Source organism: Bombina bombina, chromosome 2, assembly GCF_027579735.1.
Source record: "Bombina bombina isolate aBomBom1 chromosome 2, aBomBom1.pri, whole genome shotgun sequence".
Lineage (NCBI taxonomy): Eukaryota > Metazoa > Chordata > Amphibia > Anura > Bombinatoridae > Bombina > Bombina bombina.
In genome coordinates this window covers 617,570,042-617,587,998 of record NC_069500.1, presented here as the reverse complement: position 1 = coordinate 617,587,998, position 17,957 = coordinate 617,570,042, and the positions used below count along the sequence as shown (strand labels likewise).

The 17,957-nt window shown below is 35.3% G+C and overlaps 2 protein-coding genes across 3 annotated transcripts in view; one reads left to right on the top strand and one right to left on the bottom strand.

The window, feature by feature from the left end:
• CDC37L1 (cell division cycle 37 like 1, HSP90 cochaperone) overlaps positions 1–13,254 on the bottom strand; it is a 28,652-nt gene extending 15,398 nt beyond the window's left edge. The window contains exons 1-3 of one of the 2 annotated variants that reach the window (XM_053702548.1): positions 13,149–13,254; positions 11,568–11,845; positions 11,270–11,363 (exon numbers count right to left, since the gene is read on the bottom strand). In XM_053702548.1, the coding sequence (XP_053558523.1) occupies positions 11,270–11,363; positions 11,568–11,834 (361 nt within the window). In that variant the 5' untranslated portion in view covers positions 11,835–11,845; positions 13,149–13,254. Of the gene's footprint in view, positions 1–11,269; positions 11,364–11,567; positions 11,846–13,025; positions 13,123–13,148 lie in introns of those variants that run through there. The other variant, XM_053702547.1, reaches the window with a different exon arrangement.
• Positions 13,055–17,957, top strand: part of SPATA6L (spermatogenesis associated 6 like) — a 113,487-nt gene continuing 108,584 nt past the window's right edge. Inside the window, exons 1-4 of the mRNA XM_053702549.1 lie at positions 13,055–13,484; positions 14,551–14,683; positions 14,934–15,071; positions 17,525–17,573. Of these exons, the coding sequence (XP_053558524.1) occupies positions 14,645–14,683; positions 14,934–15,071; positions 17,525–17,573 (226 nt within the window). The 5' untranslated portion in view covers positions 13,055–13,484; positions 14,551–14,644. The remainder of the gene's footprint in view (positions 13,485–14,550; positions 14,684–14,933; positions 15,072–17,524; positions 17,574–17,957) is intronic.

Here is a 17,957-nt window from a genome sequence, read left to right as displayed (position 1 = left end):
AAAAATACAAAGTATCTCTTGTATTCAATAAATATAAAAAATACATATTAATAAAACGGTATATATATAAAATATATTCAACGAGTTAGGTGTTCACATCTAAATACGGTTCTAATGAGCCAAGATGTCTCAACAACTATTCCTCCTAATGTAGAGATATCCAGCTCAGATTCTTATATCGGAAACTCTAAGGGTAAATGTTGTTATAATACCTAGACCCAGTGGATTGTAGTAACAATACCTAAGCCAATTAGATGATGAATAATAATACAAAAAATTAAAAATAGCTGCTAACTAATAAATTATTGGACTACAACTTAATTAAATGCTGCCATGTCAAGATTCTCATTTAGACCATATGGATTCAAAGTTTTTAATTTCCAGATCCAATATGTCTCCCTTTGTCTTAAATCAATTAGTCTATTTCTGCCCCATTTAGAAGAGATTTGTTCAATAGGAAAAATACTATACAAATCCGTCTGCCCATCATGACAACAAACTCCATGTCTAGAGACACTATGTTTAATACAAGATATTTTCACGTTTCTCATGTGTTCCCCCCATCTTTTTTTCAGGGGTCTAGAAGTTCTCCCTATGTACTGTAGGCCACATTTGCACTCCAGTAAGTATATTACGAAAGAGGAATCACATGAAAAACGAGTCTTTATCTCAAATTCTTCCTTTGTGGAAAAAGACCTGAACTTCAACTTTTCTCCCTTAGTAAATTCACATAACCCACAGTTGGCTCTGTTACATTTATAGAACCCTTTCTTATTAGACAACCAATTTTTCGTCTTATGTTCTATATTTTTTCCAAATTTCCTCATCACTATTTTACTAGGGGCAAGTTTATTTTTAAGTGAAGGTGCTCTTTTAAAAGTACATATAGGGTTTTCATCTAAAATGTTTCTTAATACTGGATCATTCAATAGAATGTTCCAATGCTTGCGAACAATTCTCTTAATTTTATCATGGTTTGAAGTATATTTAGTTATAAATCTCAGATTTTTATTTTTATTGATTTTGTTCTTATTAGTGCCTATTTCATCTAACTTGTTGCACTCTAGATCCTCCTTCTCTTTTGGAGTTTTAAAAAATTCAGATCTATCTTTATTTCTAGCCTTCAAAAAACTCTCCTCAATTAGATCCCTAGGATAATTTCTTTCAAAGAATCTACTTTTTAGGATTCCTGCTTGTTCGTCATAAAGAGTTAAATTTGTACAGTTTCTACGGATTCTAGAGAACTGATTGTATGGAATATTTCTCTTCCATGCCCTATAATGGTTGCTTTTATAATTCAAGTAACTATTTGTATCCACTGTTTTAAAGTGGGTTTTGGTCAAAATATGACCTACTTGGTCCCAATATAGTACCAAGTCCAAAAATTCAATATGATCTGTATTAATATTGTGCGTGAACTTAAGTCCCATATTATTTTCATTAAGTGATTTAATAAAGTCTAAGGCATTGTCCTCTGTACCTTCCCAAATAAAAATAAGATCATCTATAAAACGACCATAGAACACCAGACTTGCCCCCAGGGGGGAGTTGTATATGTATCTTTCTTCAAATACCCCCATAAATAAATTGGCAAAACTGGGGGCAAATCTGGTGCCCATGGCCGTTCCCTTAATCTGTAAAAAAAATTGTTCCTGATAAACAAAATAATTATGTTTCAACACAAATGAAATTGCTTCCAACAAAAATAATCTCTGTTTGGTAGGTAAAAATTGATCTCTCTTCAAAAAAATATCTATAGCATATATGCCCAAATCGTGCTCTATGTTCGAATACAGAGCTGTCACATCACAAGTGAACCAAATAAGCTTGCGCTCAGCCTTTTCTATTTTCGATAACTTGGCTATTAGGTCCGGGGTATCTTTGATATATGATGGAAGCCCCTTCACTATTTTTTTTAAAAAATGATCAATATATTCGGATAAGTTGCAAGTCAGACTCCCTATGCCCGAAATAATGGGCCTACCAGGTGGATTATTGGTACATTTGTGTATTTTCGGGAGGTGATAATAATATGCTAGATTTGGTGATATAGGGACCAGATATTCTTTCTCCTTTTTGGTTAAGATCCCCTCTAGAAAACCTTTGTCTACCATTTTGATTAAATGGGTAGTATATGTTTTCGTAGGATTATATGTAAGTTTTTTATAATAATTTTGATCTAAAAGAATCCTATTTGCTTCCTGTAAATAATCTGACATATTTTGCAGGACAACCCCTCCTCCTTTATCAGCCTGCCTGATCACCAAGTTGTCATTCTTGGCTAATCTTGACAAAGCTTTAATCTCATATAGATTTAGATTGGGGTTCCCTACCTTCTTCTCTAGTGCACCAAACTCCTCTAGAACAAGATTTTGAAATAGAGAAATATATGGACTGGTGACTGGCGGGTTAAAATTAGATCTTAACATTAAATTGGAATGAATATAGTCGTCAAATAAAGCATTACATAACTCTTCTGGTTCATGATATATTATACTATCAGTTGGTCTTTCTGCCATATCATCAGTAATGATAGCTGATTGTGTTGTACTGTTGATTTTCTTATCACAAAAATACTTTTGCATAGACAGTTTTCTTACAAACCGATTAAGATCCACAAACAGTTCGAACAAATTATGTTCGTTTGAAGGACAAAAGGAGAGGCCCCTATTTAATACGCAGATTTCTTCATTTGTGAGATTGTGACTCGAGAGATTGAAGATACCTTCTTTCATTCTCTCAAGTCTCTTCTTTTTGGCAGATTTACCTCTGCCTCTCCTGCCACGCTTGCGTATGATCTTTTTTGTGGTGTAAAAGTCCTTACATTTTCTACCCTTGGGGGAGCTCTCTCTAACTGCTTTAGACGTATGGGCATATGTCTCTGATGTGTTTTATGAGGACCTTGCTCTCTGTTTGACTGAAAATCCTGTGCATTTTGTGATCTCCAATCTGATTTTTTATTTTCCCAATTATACTGATCAGGATAATGTTGTTTATTTCTATTATGTAATGACATCCTGTAATATTCATCATTCCTGTGACTATATTCTCCAAACTGATTATATCTATTGTTGAAAGAATTTCTTGGTGAATAATGGTTACTGTTGAATCTCCTATTGTTAGAATAACCACCCTGGTTGACATGGTTATTTTTATCTCTCCATGTATCAAAGTTATTCCTAGAGGGACCTGGTGATTGATGGTCCAGCCTCAAATTCTGATTACTCCCCACATTTTTCTTTTTATCTTTAGGTTTTTTGTAATCCACCTTGACCCATTTATTGTTAGTTTCTCCTTCTAGTTCTAAAGTCTCCTTCTGTTCACTATTATTTTCATTAGGGCTATCCTCCATTCCATTACTTATTACGGGTGTACTATAGATGCAACCTTCTAAGTAGTCTTTTTCATCTCTAGCTAATTTTTTAATTTTTAGCTTGATTAATTTCTTTTGGAATATATCTGATCTATCTAAAATCTCTTTGTTTTTGCTCATATAATCAGGGTTATTTGAAAATTTCCCTAATAACATTTGTAATTTCTCAATCTCTGAACCCACATTATTCAAAAGAGACTCTCTAAATTCAATAAGTAGATCTATTAACTTAAATGAACAAACAGTTAGTTCATTCTGCCATTTTTTTGTAAGATCTTCATCATGTGTAAAAGAACATATTTTACTAATCCTTAAACCTCTTGGTATGTGACCTTTATTTTTATATTTTTTTTAAAGTGTCTATGTCCCACCAATGTCTGTGTTCCCGTTTTATAGCATCTTCTAGTTTATGAAATAATTGCACCATTGTGAGTTCATCATCTCCTTTAGATGAAACCTCTAAAGGGGTATCTAAATTACTTAAAACTTGACGTGAATTAACTCTCTCCTCTTTACTTTGCATGGTGTCAAAATGTGCAGCCCCAGCTAATTAAATGGGATTTAACAAAAAAATCTTATAAAAATCTTATAATAACACTAATGGTTCACAGTGAAATAAACCAAGTGTATAAAAGTCGCTAACTGACCAGTGCCAAATACAAAAGATAATATTAACCAAAGGGTGATAAATCAGTTGCGCCTAAAATCAACAAATACAAATAATATATCTGATAAAAAAATATGTGCAAAAAAAATATGTGCAATACAACAATTATAAGTGCAAAACACAAAAATATGATGCCCACTCGCTAAATTGTGTGAGGTGAAACTCACAAACAATGATATCAATCAAACCAAAAACCTGGTGTGTGATCACAAAAGTCCAAAGTTCAAATAATGAAGGTGTGGCGGCAAAAACTTCTTCCAAAAGTTGAAGGCAATTCAAACTAAGCAAATCTGTATAGAACACAAAAAAGAAGGCGCCAACATAGTGTGATTCTGTATTTAAAGTTGTTCACTCCCCACACATAAATTGTACTTACAAGAAGTCCGGCACTTGAGAAGTGCTACAACGACTTTCTGGAGCATTAACAGCTGTCCAGGTAGCTGCTCTTTCGTAGTAAAGATGTAATCCTTGGTGCTGCGTACGATCTGCAGAAATTTTGCAGCTAGACCCCTAAAGCCGGCAACTTTCTCTCGTAATATTCGTGCTAGGAGAGAAGCCCAAACCAGGTGGGCTAGCAGCTATATTCAGAAGTCAAATATTGTGAAATTGTCACACATATAAAATATCACTCCAGCCGTGATAAAAGCATCATGGGCTTGGCTGCTTGTGACCCCCAAGGCAGAACATAGTGCGATCTGCGATAATATCGCAGAAAGTGGAGCCTGCCTGCAGAAAGAATGGCCAGTTCTGTTAAGCACATCATTTTCTTCAACAGTTTTTTTTTTTTAATTATTATTATTGCGCATAGCAACCGGCACATTTTTACTTTCACATTATTGGCTGCTGCTCATCAAATTGATACATTTTATTAGATGCTTTGCTTATAACTTAAATTTGTTACTTTAGCCGCCAGAACTGCTTCTGCGACTGAGGTAAGTGTGCAGCCAGGGATGCGCATTAATAATAGCAGGAAAAACCCTTGTAACCCTTCTCCTCCCCGGCTCAAAGTGTTAATAGCACCGCACAGGGAAAAAAAATGTTATCCCTGCTGCGGTCTGCTTGTGAAGACTGTTAGATTAAAAGTGATGTGTGTGGGCGGAGTTTTGGGAATTGCCGATTCCCACTTTTGATAATAAATCACAATTGCCAAATTAGACTAGACACACAACCAACCGGTATTAGCTTTCACAGTAGTGTTGTAAAAAAAAGAACATGAAGGCTGAAGCTAGCACTGCTTAAAACTGAGGCGGTCCCCCCCTCTCTACTGAAGCCCACACCCAGGCTGTAAACATTTTTTTGGGAATGTGAGCGCAGCCTTCATGTTCTTTTTTTTACAACACTACTGTGAAAGCTAATACCGGTTGGTTGTGTGTCTAGTCTAATTTGGCAATTGTGATTAATTATCAAAAGTGGGAATCGGCAATTCCCAAAACTCCGCCCACACACATCACTTTTAATCTAACAGTCTTCACAAGCAGACCGTAGCAGGGATAACACTTTTTTTCCCTGTGCGGTGCTATTAACACTTTGAGCCGGGGAGGGAAGGGTTACAATACAGCGGTTGTCCATAGCGCGACACTGGAGCGCTATGTTTTCTGTGTGGTATCATAAAAGCTATAAAGTCACAGGCAACAGATGTATTATATACCCCCTGGGGCTGTCTGTAACGGTTAAAACATACAAACAGCCCCAGGGGGTATATAATACATCTGTTGCCTGTGACTTTATATGGTTTATGATATCACACAGAAAACATAGCACTCCAGTGTCGCTCTATGGAGGGAGGGGCGAGTGTCAGTGTGCAGGTCTGCAGGAGCAGAACACCAGTACGTGAGAGACATTTAGAGATCCACCCCAGCTGCCTTTTCTGCAAACCCTTGTAACCCTTCTCCTCCCCGGCTCAAAGTGTTAATAGCACCGCACAGGGAAAAAAAGTGTTATCCCTGCTGCGGTCTACTTGTGAAGACTGTTAGATTAAAAGTGATGTGTGTGGGAGGAGTTTTGGGAATTGCCGATTCCCACTTTTGATAATTAATCACAATTGCCAAATTAGACTAGACACACAACCAACCGGTATTAGCTTTCACAGTAGTGTTGTAAAAAAAAGAACATGAAGGCTGCGCTCACATTCACAAAAAAATGTTTACAGCCTGGGTTTACCGCCTCAGTTTTAAGCAGTGCTAGCTTCAGCCTTCATGTTCTTTTTTTTACAACACTACTGTGAAAGCTAATACCGGTTGGTTGTGTGTCTAGTCTAATTTGGCAATTGTGATTAATTATCAAAAGTGGGAATCGGCAATTCCCAGAACTCCGCCCACACACATCACTTTTAATCTAACAGTCTTCACAAGCAGACCGCAGCAGGGATAACACTTTTTTTCCCTGTGCGGTGCTATTAACACTTTGAGCGGGGGAGGAGAAGGGTTACAAGGGTTTGCAGAAAAGGCAGCTGGGGGGGATCTCTAAATGTCTCTCACGTACTGGTGTTCTGCTCCTGCAGACCTGCACACTGACACTCGCCCCTCCCTCCATAGCGCGACACTGGAGTGCTATGTTTTCTGTGTGATATCATAAACCATATAAAGTCACAGGCAGCAGATGTATTATATACCCCCTGGGGCTGTTTGTAAAGGTTAAAACATACATGATACAACTATAATGAAATGATGCCAAAGTCAGAGCAAAGCATCAACGGAAACAGACTTTATATTTAAATTGCAGTTTAGTTATATAATATTATTGTTAAGTATAACACTGGTATATTAGTTTAGTGGGCATTGGGCAAGGAACCTGACCCCTTACTGGTATTTGGCAAGTCAATGAGGAAGTCTGAATAAAGAAACATGATGTGACCTGATATATAATGAAACAAAACATGAATTTCTCATCTGTATGTTCACTCTCTCATTCTCATTATCTGTCTCACATCTCTCATGCAACTAATTTCTCTTTCTGCCTTTCTCATCTTTCCCACTTATCTTTCTTTATCTGCCTCAGCTCTATCTCCCCCTCACTCATCTCTTCCCATTTTCACCCACTCTCTTTAAGTTAGCTCCATTCTTTGTTACACCTCTTTCCCCTTTTTCATCATTCTCTTATAACCTGCTAATTCTCCCTCTGCTCTTTTTGTATCACTTCCCCATATTTTTCCCCTCAATATTTTACTTTTACAAGGTGTGATGCCAGTATTTATACCGGCGGTTCATATATTTTCCTGCCCATGATCCTTATGTTAGAGATAGATAGATATATTAGCAAATCTCAATCTATAATCTATCTATATGTGTGTCTGTCTATATACTGTATTAGCACTATATATGACACAGTAGTGAGTGACACAGCACTGCACTGCCTGGTACAGATGGTATAGCCAGAGGAGGGCTCAGGCTCGGGCTGGTATACAATCAGTTGTATATCTGCATCACCAGTATAATAACACCAAGCACTACTATATGACACAGTAGTGTGCTAGTGACTGGCACATGGGTATAGGTAGCCAGAGGAGGGCTGGTTATAGGAGTGGTATCTGCATCACCGACCGACCGTATAATAACACTCAGCACTATATAATGACACACAGTAGTGACACTGGCACGTGGGTATAGCCAGAGGAGGGCTGGTTATAGGATCAGTGGTATCTACATCAGTATAATAACACCCAGCACTACATAATGACACAGTAGTGACACTGGCACATGGGTATAGCCAGAGGAGGGCTGGTTATAGGATCAGTGGTATTCCCATAGCCTAATAATGTGTACTATCCCTTTAAAAGGGATGGTAAATCCTAGCACTTCAAAAACACTAGGATTAGCCAGCACTAAAAATAAATGGGACCTTCATTGATGACTTTCTAAAAAGTTATGTTAAAAGTACCTTTTTCCCCGTGGCCTCCTTGCTAAACTAAGCAGCTCCGGCTGCCCACAGCAAAGCCCTCTTTTATAAAAGAGGTGATCTTTCAACCTCTTAGCCAATAGGCGTTTGCTAGCACGGCTTTTGGCTAAAAGGTGGAAATGTCACCTCATTCTATCAGAATCATGGAAGTTTAATTTTGACTTTCCTATACCTTTAATTGCATAATTTAACTATAATTTGAGCAACAAACATTAAAGGGACATAATACTCATATGCTAAATCACCTGAAACTGATGCAGTATAACTGTAAGCTGACAGGAAAATATCACCTGAGCATCTCTATGTAATAAATGAAGATATTTTACCTCACAATTTCCTCAGCTCAGCAGAGTAAGTTCTGTGTAAAAAGTTATACTCAGCTGCAGGTAAAAAAAATGAAGAAATGAACAGCAGCCAATCAGCAGTGCTGAGGTCATGAACTCTTTTACTGTAATCTCATGAGATTTGACTTAACTCATGAGATTACATTGTAAACTTCCTTGCACTGAATAGGGAAATAATATGAGAGTGCACGAGGCTAAACCCCTTAGCTGTCCCGGGACAGACATACTGATTTGCCGCTTAGAAGTCCTTTACAATGGGATGTGGCTACTGAGGAACTTTTGGGGTAAAATATCTTTTTTTTTTTATTCTTTTTATTGATATGAAAAAGAAAAAATTACAACACTAAATAATAAACATGTAAAGGAGATACACTGCAAGAGTCTTGTAATCTAAATAACAAAAGGTCTTTTAAGCTGTACTTTCTCTCTAAAACGTAACGGTCAAGATTAATTTGGAGGAGGAAGGAAGAAAAAAAAAAAAAAAAAAGAACTCCCTCTCTGCCCCCACCTCCTACATTTTTACATTACTAATTCATTGTATATAGTTTATAAAGCTTGTGTCTTGATAGACAATGAAGTCTTTCCACATTTTTAGAAATTTTTTATTTTTTTTATTTTCTAATCTATAGTCATGGGCTGCTAAGATTACCTAATTTTTACCAAATTTTTTGCTTCCTTAATAGAAGGTACTCTGGGGGTGGTCCAGTTAATGAACAGAAGTTTCCTAAGCAATAATATAGCCAATAGAATAGATTTTTCTTTAATTCCCCATTCCCTGTTACCTGAAAGAAGAATTATAGATTCAATCGAAAAAGTCACTCTAAGTCCTACCACCTGAGACAGGTAATGGGCTACTTTTAACCAAAACTGGTTCACCTTTGGACATTCCCATAATAAATGAGCCAGATTTGGGTCGATGTAAGATCATTTAGAGCACTGATTCTTCACTTTGGGATTCCATTTGGCCACACGTTGCGGTGTTAAGTAGTCTTTATCGAATAACCTAAACTGAGTTTCCCTTAGATAAGTTGATTGGGTTAATGACTGAACTTTTTTTAGGCTCCAAAAAAATAGGTCCAAAGGATCAGTAGTATTTAAAATCTCCTTCCAGTAAGAGACTAGCTTAGATGTATTGTCTTTTCTCTCCATTGTTTTCAGTATTTTATAAATACTAGATAATGAAGATTTTTCCGGTTTAATAAAATCTAGTAAGGGATGTTCCAAAAAGATCTGTGGGGCCAATTTTAGAGTTTTATAAACATAATTTTTTACTTTGAGAAAATAAAATGTATGTTTATTCTGAACTACTGGATTCATTTGTTGAAATTCGGAGAAGTTGTACACTTTTTTTGAGTTATAATAAAAAAAATCTTTAAGAATAAGATCTTTAAATGGGGACCATATTTTAAAGACATTGACTAAATTGCCTAACGGAAAAAAATGGTTCCCTTGAACAGGTAGCCACTTAGAAAAACTAGTTGGATGGCCAAAGGATCTCATCATCCTCCAGGATATTAAAATATCTTTGTATAGAGGATGATTAGAGATTTCCTTCCCTAAGAGTTTATTTGGAGCATGAACTAAAAATCCTAGGGCGTGGGGAAAGCAAGAATGTTCCTCGAGATCTCTATCAGACAATTTAAATAATTGGAGTAACCAATCAATTGGAAAGCAAAGAATAGTAGCAAGATTATAATATTCCAGACTTGGTAAGTCTAGACCTCCTTTCGAGTATTTCTGATATAACACATCTAGCTTTATTCTCGCCCGCTCCACAAGAAGTATCTCAGGGCTTGATTGAATCGCCAAAGGTCTGGCTTTTTAATTAAGAAGGGGAGCATTCTACATGGGTATAAAATTTTTGGGATTATAAACATTTTAAGTAAATGTATTTTACCCGAGAGCGCAACCGGAAGAGATGCCCAACCTCCTCATATTTTCCTTAGATTCCTGTAGAGCTAAGAGAATATTGTCTCAATACCAATATACAGGATCAATAGAAAGTTTCAGGCCCAGATACTCCAAAACCTCTGAGTCGAGAAACTGGTATTTGGTCTGATCGTTTTTCCTAGTTAACCAAATTACTTTTGATTTCAAAAAGTTGGTCTTGTATCCCGATATAGCACCATATGTATTTAAAAGATCCGTTACCCGATCAATAGAATCCCTTGGATTGCAAACGAAAAGAAGATCATCTGCAAATAAGGAGATTTTTAATGCCGATTTACCTATATTAATTCCTGGAAGCAAGTCTCTCAATCTAATGGCCAATGGTTCCAAGACTAAGTTAAAAAGTAACGGAGAAAGAGGACACCCTTGACGGGTGCCTCTTGAAAGTGTAAAGGATTGCGTGATATCGCTGTTAATCAAAAGTGATGCCTTGGAGTCAGAGTAAATCCTGCCAATAAAGTTATCTCTAAATCCATAACTCCTTAGAACCCTGAACAGAAAAGGCCATTCCACTCTGTCGAAGGCCTTCTCTGCATCCAAAGATAGCAGGAAGGCCTCCGGCAGAGAGGATTTATTGGCCATGAAATAAGAGATTACATGGAGAATTTTCCTTATATTTTTCTCAGAGGTTCTTCCAGTTACAAAACCGACTTGGTCAGGATGGATTAGTTTCGGTAATATTGACTTCATTCTCTCTGCCACTATCTTCATCAAGATCTTATAATCTTTCTTTTTTACATAGAGATGTTTAGGTGATATTTTCTAGTCAGCTTTTTACAGCTATACTGCATCACTTTCAAGTGTTTAAACATTTGGGTATTATGGCCCTTTAAAAAAATATTAGCTAATCTGGATTTAATGTTGGCTTAAATTTTAGATGGGTTATGTGCTCATTAAATAGGCCTTGTAGAAAACACTCATCATTATTATTATTATTAATACATTTAAGCAGTAGGTGGGTTGACTGATTACTACCACAAAAACTCACAATTAAAATTGGATGGAGACAACTACAGAAAGAAAAATATTATTTTTACATACCAAAATGTCGAATTTTCTCCTCATATTTCTGTATAAAAGATAATGATTGATCTTCATCCTCTACTTTTGTTTTCTTAACCTGATTTATAAAACTCTGTTGGGTAAAAAAACAGAACAATCATGAAACAAGAGTTAATAAATTCTCACATGTAAAACCATATGAAGTATACTAAAATATTAGGATCAATGATTATTAGTGGATTAGTGGTTGGGGAGGAGTGTACAGAGACAACTCTAGGGATTTCAATGATGTGGTATGCTGATCTTCTAGGGAAGGTGCTGTAGAATGTATAGTTACCTTGTTAAATACATCTTGACTAAGAGCCTCTGAGGTGGGCAGTCCCCAGCTCTCATTGGGAGGCAGCAAATCTTCTTTTCTTCTCCATTCTTCTTCACTACGTTTCAGTTCAGATGCCCCTGTCTGAGCTGTGGCCTGTTCTTGATCTAAAGACTCTGAATTATGAAGTGCCAAACTATTCAGTTTTTGCTGTGCTTCTGCCAAGTTCCAGTTACAAGCAACTGAGCTCCTTATACATTCATTCTGTTGTTGGCACGAAAAGTCCATTTTACTTCTTTCTGTGGGAAACAAACACCATATTACTATAAATGTTCTCAAGCCCAACCAATAAGTATGGAGGTCTCAAATATCACGAATAGCTAAAATACATTTGCCATTGGTTCATCAGAAAAGTAAAAAGTTACCATAATAACCTATAGACAGTATATTATACAAAATGAATACTTTAAAACAAGAAAAGTTAAAACAACACAAAACTATGGAGCAAAATAGTATTTGGTGCACTGATAACTATATACTGTAATGTTAAATGTCTGCATGCTGCAGAACACAGTAATAAGGTTAACAATTAAACATAAGGAGTTTGTCTAGTGAAATTATAAAAGTTTATAATATTCTAGCCATCTAACCCATCTTGATTTCTTATTCTACTATTGTGTCTACTTTTCTTGCTCTTCTATTTTGTCATTTAAAAATTAAAATTTTTAATATAATGAATCTCTAAAAGAATTATATAAAAAAATTCTTATTACTAGTTTTAACTGCACAGCAGTATACAGTACAGTATATATATATATATATATTGACCAACACAACTTTTGGTAATTTGAATACAGGGAATACACAATGAAGTATATAGGTGAAAGAGGGGCATTTTTATATTAGTTTAATTATTATTACTCAGAGAGAACCCTCAAAGGGTCTTATATAATTCAATTGCCAAACTATAGCAATTCAGTTAGGTTAAAGGGACATAAAACCCTATTTTTTTTCTTTCTTGATTAACAACTTGATTTAGAAACAACTTTCTAAATTACTTTTATTATCAAATTTTCTTTGTTTTCTTGTTATCCTTTGTGGAAAAGCAGAAATGTAAGCTAAAGAGTGTGCACGTCTGCAGCACTATATGGCAGCAGTTTTGCAACAATGTTATACATTGGGAGGTGCACTAGATGGCAGCATTGTTTCCTGTCATGTAGGGCTCCAGGCATGTGCACTGTAGGTATCTCTTCAACAAAGAATAACACGAGAATGAAAAACATTTGATAATTGAAGTACATTGGAAACTTTTTAAGAATTGTATTCTCTATCTGAATCATGAAAGAAAAAATGTGGGTTTAATGTCCCTTTGAGACTTTTTGAATTGCGTGTGATTTTTGAATGGCTTCAGAATTTGAATTTAATTTGCTAAGAGCGACATATAATATAAACAGACTTTCATGGAGAGTAGCAGCTGACCTCCATTTCCTGTAAGATAATCACTATAGGCTTCTGACATGTGTTGTGCTTATATGCTGACACAGCGTATTTAAATACTGTTACAGCAACTTTCTCCTCGTGCACTGCAGGACACACACCTACCTGCTAAACCACAACAACATCTAGACAACACCGGACACGTCCTCCTCTTCCGGAACACAAAGGCCAATCTCCGCAAACCTTCCGCGCACACGCAGTCGCACCTACACACTCCTTTCTTTCCACTACCAATATGGAGGACTACTCAACTATTCTGCTTTAGGAGGAGGTGCTACGGTGAATCACTAGGGTCAAAAGAAACGAGCCATAGCTAGAATTGGCGACGCAAGGGACGCTCCATGGAAGTTGTAACGTTTGTTTATCCATGGAAACAGGACGCTTTTCCAGGAGGCAACCACATTCATAGCAAGAACCGGATTGAAGAGACCTGAGCTAAGTGTAATACTAATATAGTAGTATATGTATTGCATATCTTACTAAATCATTAACTTTATAAAGTGAAATTAATTTGCATACATTTACTAATATCATTTTGTATACATACACATAATTATGCACGCAAAAATATATGCAAATACATCACATTCATGCACGGTATATTATAATTTGCAGTAGATAAAACCTAGGTTTAGCTTTTAAAAATGTACTCTCTGCAAGCATCCTCTCATACATACCTAATCCGATTCAGTGACTGAGCAAGTTATATGATAGCACTTGGAAATTATTTGAAAATAAGAATGTTTGCATATTATTTGATACATAATGGTGGGTTCTTCCCCATCTTTCTACTCACCATAATTTATTTTCGCAGTGCTTTTGATGGCATATTATGTGTTGCATTTTTCATTTGCATGTATTATATTACTTTTATTAGTATAAACCATCACATTCCCTTTCAATATTTAATAACATTATCTATAATAGATGTTAGATTACATGGATTCATTTAGTAAGTTTGGTATTTATATATTAGTATCATAATATATATTCTTTCCAAACAGAATCCAGTGGATCGTGGGACAAAATCTAGGTCATGATCTCCCTTGCTCCAATTCCCAACACTTTCCACACTTTCATCCCTACACTAATCCGACATCATTCAGAAACACACATAAATACATATATATATATATGTGTGTTTCTTATTTATAGGTACTATGCATGTGTATGTACAGTATAAGGAGACAAATTCTGCCTCCTAGTTCTTTGGGACAGTAGTGACTCCACTCCTTGCTCTTCTGGAAATGTGTATATAACTATATATGTATGTATAATCTTCCAGTTTTGCAGTTAAAAGCCACCTATAAAATGGAAAGTGATATTGATTTTTTTTTTTTTAAATAATGGTTTGATAACTTTTTATAATATATCATAACTAAAAAAATATATATAACAATATGTAGTTTTTTCTTTTCATGTCCCTGAAACCATTTTCTATTATTTAAAAAAAAAAAAAATCTTTGCTGGTCTAAATTTATCTTGTTTGTTCTTTCCATTTTTGCAGAGTTTTGAAAACGGCTCCTCCTTTACACCCATACAGAAGACAGTGCTGACTTGTAACCAGTGGTTTCTAATCAATCTCCTTACGGCCAGGAGTGATGCCTTTGAAAGTTGTTGTTGAGCTTCAGATACACGCTGTAAGCTGTATTAATAATTGTGATCTGCACTTTTCACTTGTTTAAAATATATTGTTACATTACTGAATCCAAATATAGCAGTTCAGGAATAAATCGGACATACAGTGAGGATGATACTTTCTGTCATTTCTAATAGAAAGAAACGTCTTCTGTATATTACTGATCAGGTGTTACAAATATTCTAACAAGGCATTTTTTTGCTTGTTTATCAGAATAAAAGGAAGTTAATCTAAACAATTTAATCTTTCAGGTTACATGCCCTGGTGTCTTTTTGCCAGAAAAAGATGACATTTTCCTCAATGTTTCTATTTTGGGCCAATCTAAGGAGACATCATGTCTACCTGCTGTATTTCCTTTGTTGTTCCATGACAAGATGAGATTTGAGAAGGTGAGCTTGATAACATTTCCTTGAATGTTGCTACTGACTAAGCGTCTGTTTAAACTTACCAGAACACTAAAAAATAAAGGGATACACTTCTCTGCATATGTAATATAGTTACCAATGCTGTATGCTCCAAAAAATAATAATATTAAATAAAGGAACATACAAGTGCCAAAAGAAAATGCTCTATTTGTTAATGTGTCAGAGCATTTTTTTTATTGCACTATTACTTGCATATAGTTATGTGCTTAACCACTGCAAATGTGTTAAGCACATATTTAAATTCAGCTCAAGGTTAGCAATTCACTACTGCTAGCTAACTGAACACATATGGTGAGCCAATGACAAGATGCATATGTGTATACTCACCAGTCACCAGCTAGCTCCCAATAGAGCATTGCTGCACCTGAGCCTACATAAGTAGGCTTTCAACAAAGGATAGCAAGATGAAAAAAAGTAAATTTGATAAAAAGAAGTACATAGAAAAGTATCTTAAAATAGTATGCTCTGTCTGAATCATGAAAGTTTAAAGGGACACTGAACCCAAATTGTTTCTTTTGTGATTGAGATAGAGCATGCCATTTTAAGCAACTTTCTAATTTACTCCTATTATCAAATTGTCTTCATTCTCTTTGTATCTTTATTTAAAAAGCAAGAATGTAAGTTTAGATGCCGGCCCATTTTTGGTGAACAACCTGGGTTGTTCTTGCTGATTGGTGGATAAGTTCGCCCACCAATAAACAAGTGCTGTCCAGGGTGCTCAACCAAAAATTGGCTTGCTCCTTAGCTTAGATGCCTTCTTTTTCAAATAAAGATAGCAAGAGAATGAAGAAAAATTGATAATAGGAGTAAATTAGAAAGTTGCTTAAAATTGTATGCTCTATCTGAATCACAAAAGAAAAAAATTGGGTTCAGTGTCCCTTTGTTTGTGGCAGCAAAAAAACTTTACTAACAGTAATCCACAGTGCCCCCTAAAGAGAAGCTACAGAGCATGCACATAGGCACAAAGACATATGCGGTAGCGTCTCTCAGACTGTGAATGCACTAATGCTTAAAGACTTGTAACATCCATTGCCTTAGGATTGGCAGAATCATTTGTTGCTTATTAAACTGATGTTTTCAATACTTTCTCAGGAAGTATTGTGGATTACAACTAGTAATTAGTAGTTAGTAAAGTAGTTATGTTGCTGCAATTTCTTTCATAATTCGGATAGAGCATGCAATTTTAAGTAACTTTATAATTTACTCTGATTATCAATTTTTCATTCTCTTGGTATCTTTATTTGAAAAAAGAAAGAATGTAAACTTAGGAGCCAACCCATTTTAGGTTCAGCACCTGGGTAATGCTTGCTGATTGGTGGCTAAATGGAGCCACCAATCAGCAAGCACTATGCGGGGTTCTGAACCAAAAACGGGTCGGCTCTTAAAGGGACACTGAACCCAAATTTTTTCTTTCGTGATTCAGATAGAGCATGATATTTTAAGCAACTTTCTAATTTACTCCTATTATCAAATTGTCTTCATTCTCTTGGTATCTTTATTTGAAATGCAAGAATGTCAGTTTAGATGCCGGCCCATTTTTGGTTAACAACCTGGGTTGTCCATGCTGATTGGTGGATAAATTCATCTACCAATAAAAAAGTGCTTTCCAGAGTACTGAACTAAAAAAAAAAAAAGCTTAGATGCCTTCTTTTTCAAATAAAGAAAGCAAGAGAACAAAGAAAAATTGATAATAGGAGTAAATTAGAAAGTTGCTTAAAATTTCATGCCCTATCTGAATCACAAAAGAAAAAAATGGGTTCAGTGTCCCTTTAAGCTTTCATTCCTGCTTTTTCAAATAAAGATACCAAGAAAACTAAAAATTGATAATAGGAGTTAATTAGAAAGTTGCTTAAAATTGCATGCTCTATTCAATCATAAAAGAAAAAAATTGGGTTTAGTGTCCCTTTTAATGTCCATTTAAATGTAAGGTTAAAAATATGACACAAGATCCCTAAAAACTATGTTCACTAAAGATTATGAACCTTCTCCTTTTTTTAGCAGTTCTACAGACTTATCTTTGGGCAAAAGTTTATTCACCATAAGCAATTGCCTCAGAAATTAAATTAAAAGACCATTATTTTGATTTCACTGTTCCTGTAAAAAAGTGGAACATCCCGTGGAATAAGGTTAGGATGGACACTGATGGCAAAAGAGTTTTCCATTTCAAATTTGAACATTTGTGGACGCGCACTAATTGCAACCACCACTTCAATTGAAGTTATGTATATGTTAGAGTTTTGTTAATTAATTACTTAGCTTGCTTTTATATTGGTCCTTTTTCAATATGTGAGATAACATTTTTCCTATGATTATCCTTTAGTTTAATGCATGTTTTTTTTTGGTTCGTTTATTTGAAAAACCATTCCATATTTTCCTTTTCCTTTTTTTCCTTAAAATGTTCGTGCCTTTTCTTACAGGTGTTTCGAAAAGTGGTGGATCCTGCCATAGTGGCACAGCATTTGGAAAGTAGGTGAAAATTATTTTCTTTAGGATTTGATAACTAATGAGAATGTACTAAAATATTGTTCATTCACATACACTTTTATACCCAAACACATAAAAGTTTCTCATATATCCTTGAATCTAGTCTGTAATATATTTATTTATTTTAGTTAGGGAATAGTGAATGTCCCGCATAATAAAAAGTTAAAATATTGATCGCATTATACTTTTCATTTATGAACCATGAGTCAAAACGTTTATTTATGATTGCACATGTTAATTATAAAATTGCTGAAAATTATATGAAATTATTAATTAACTGATACAGTTAAAGGGACAGTTTACACTCTACCATAAGTTTTACTTACTAATTCCATCACATAAGAAAAGCGTCCTGCAGCGGGTACA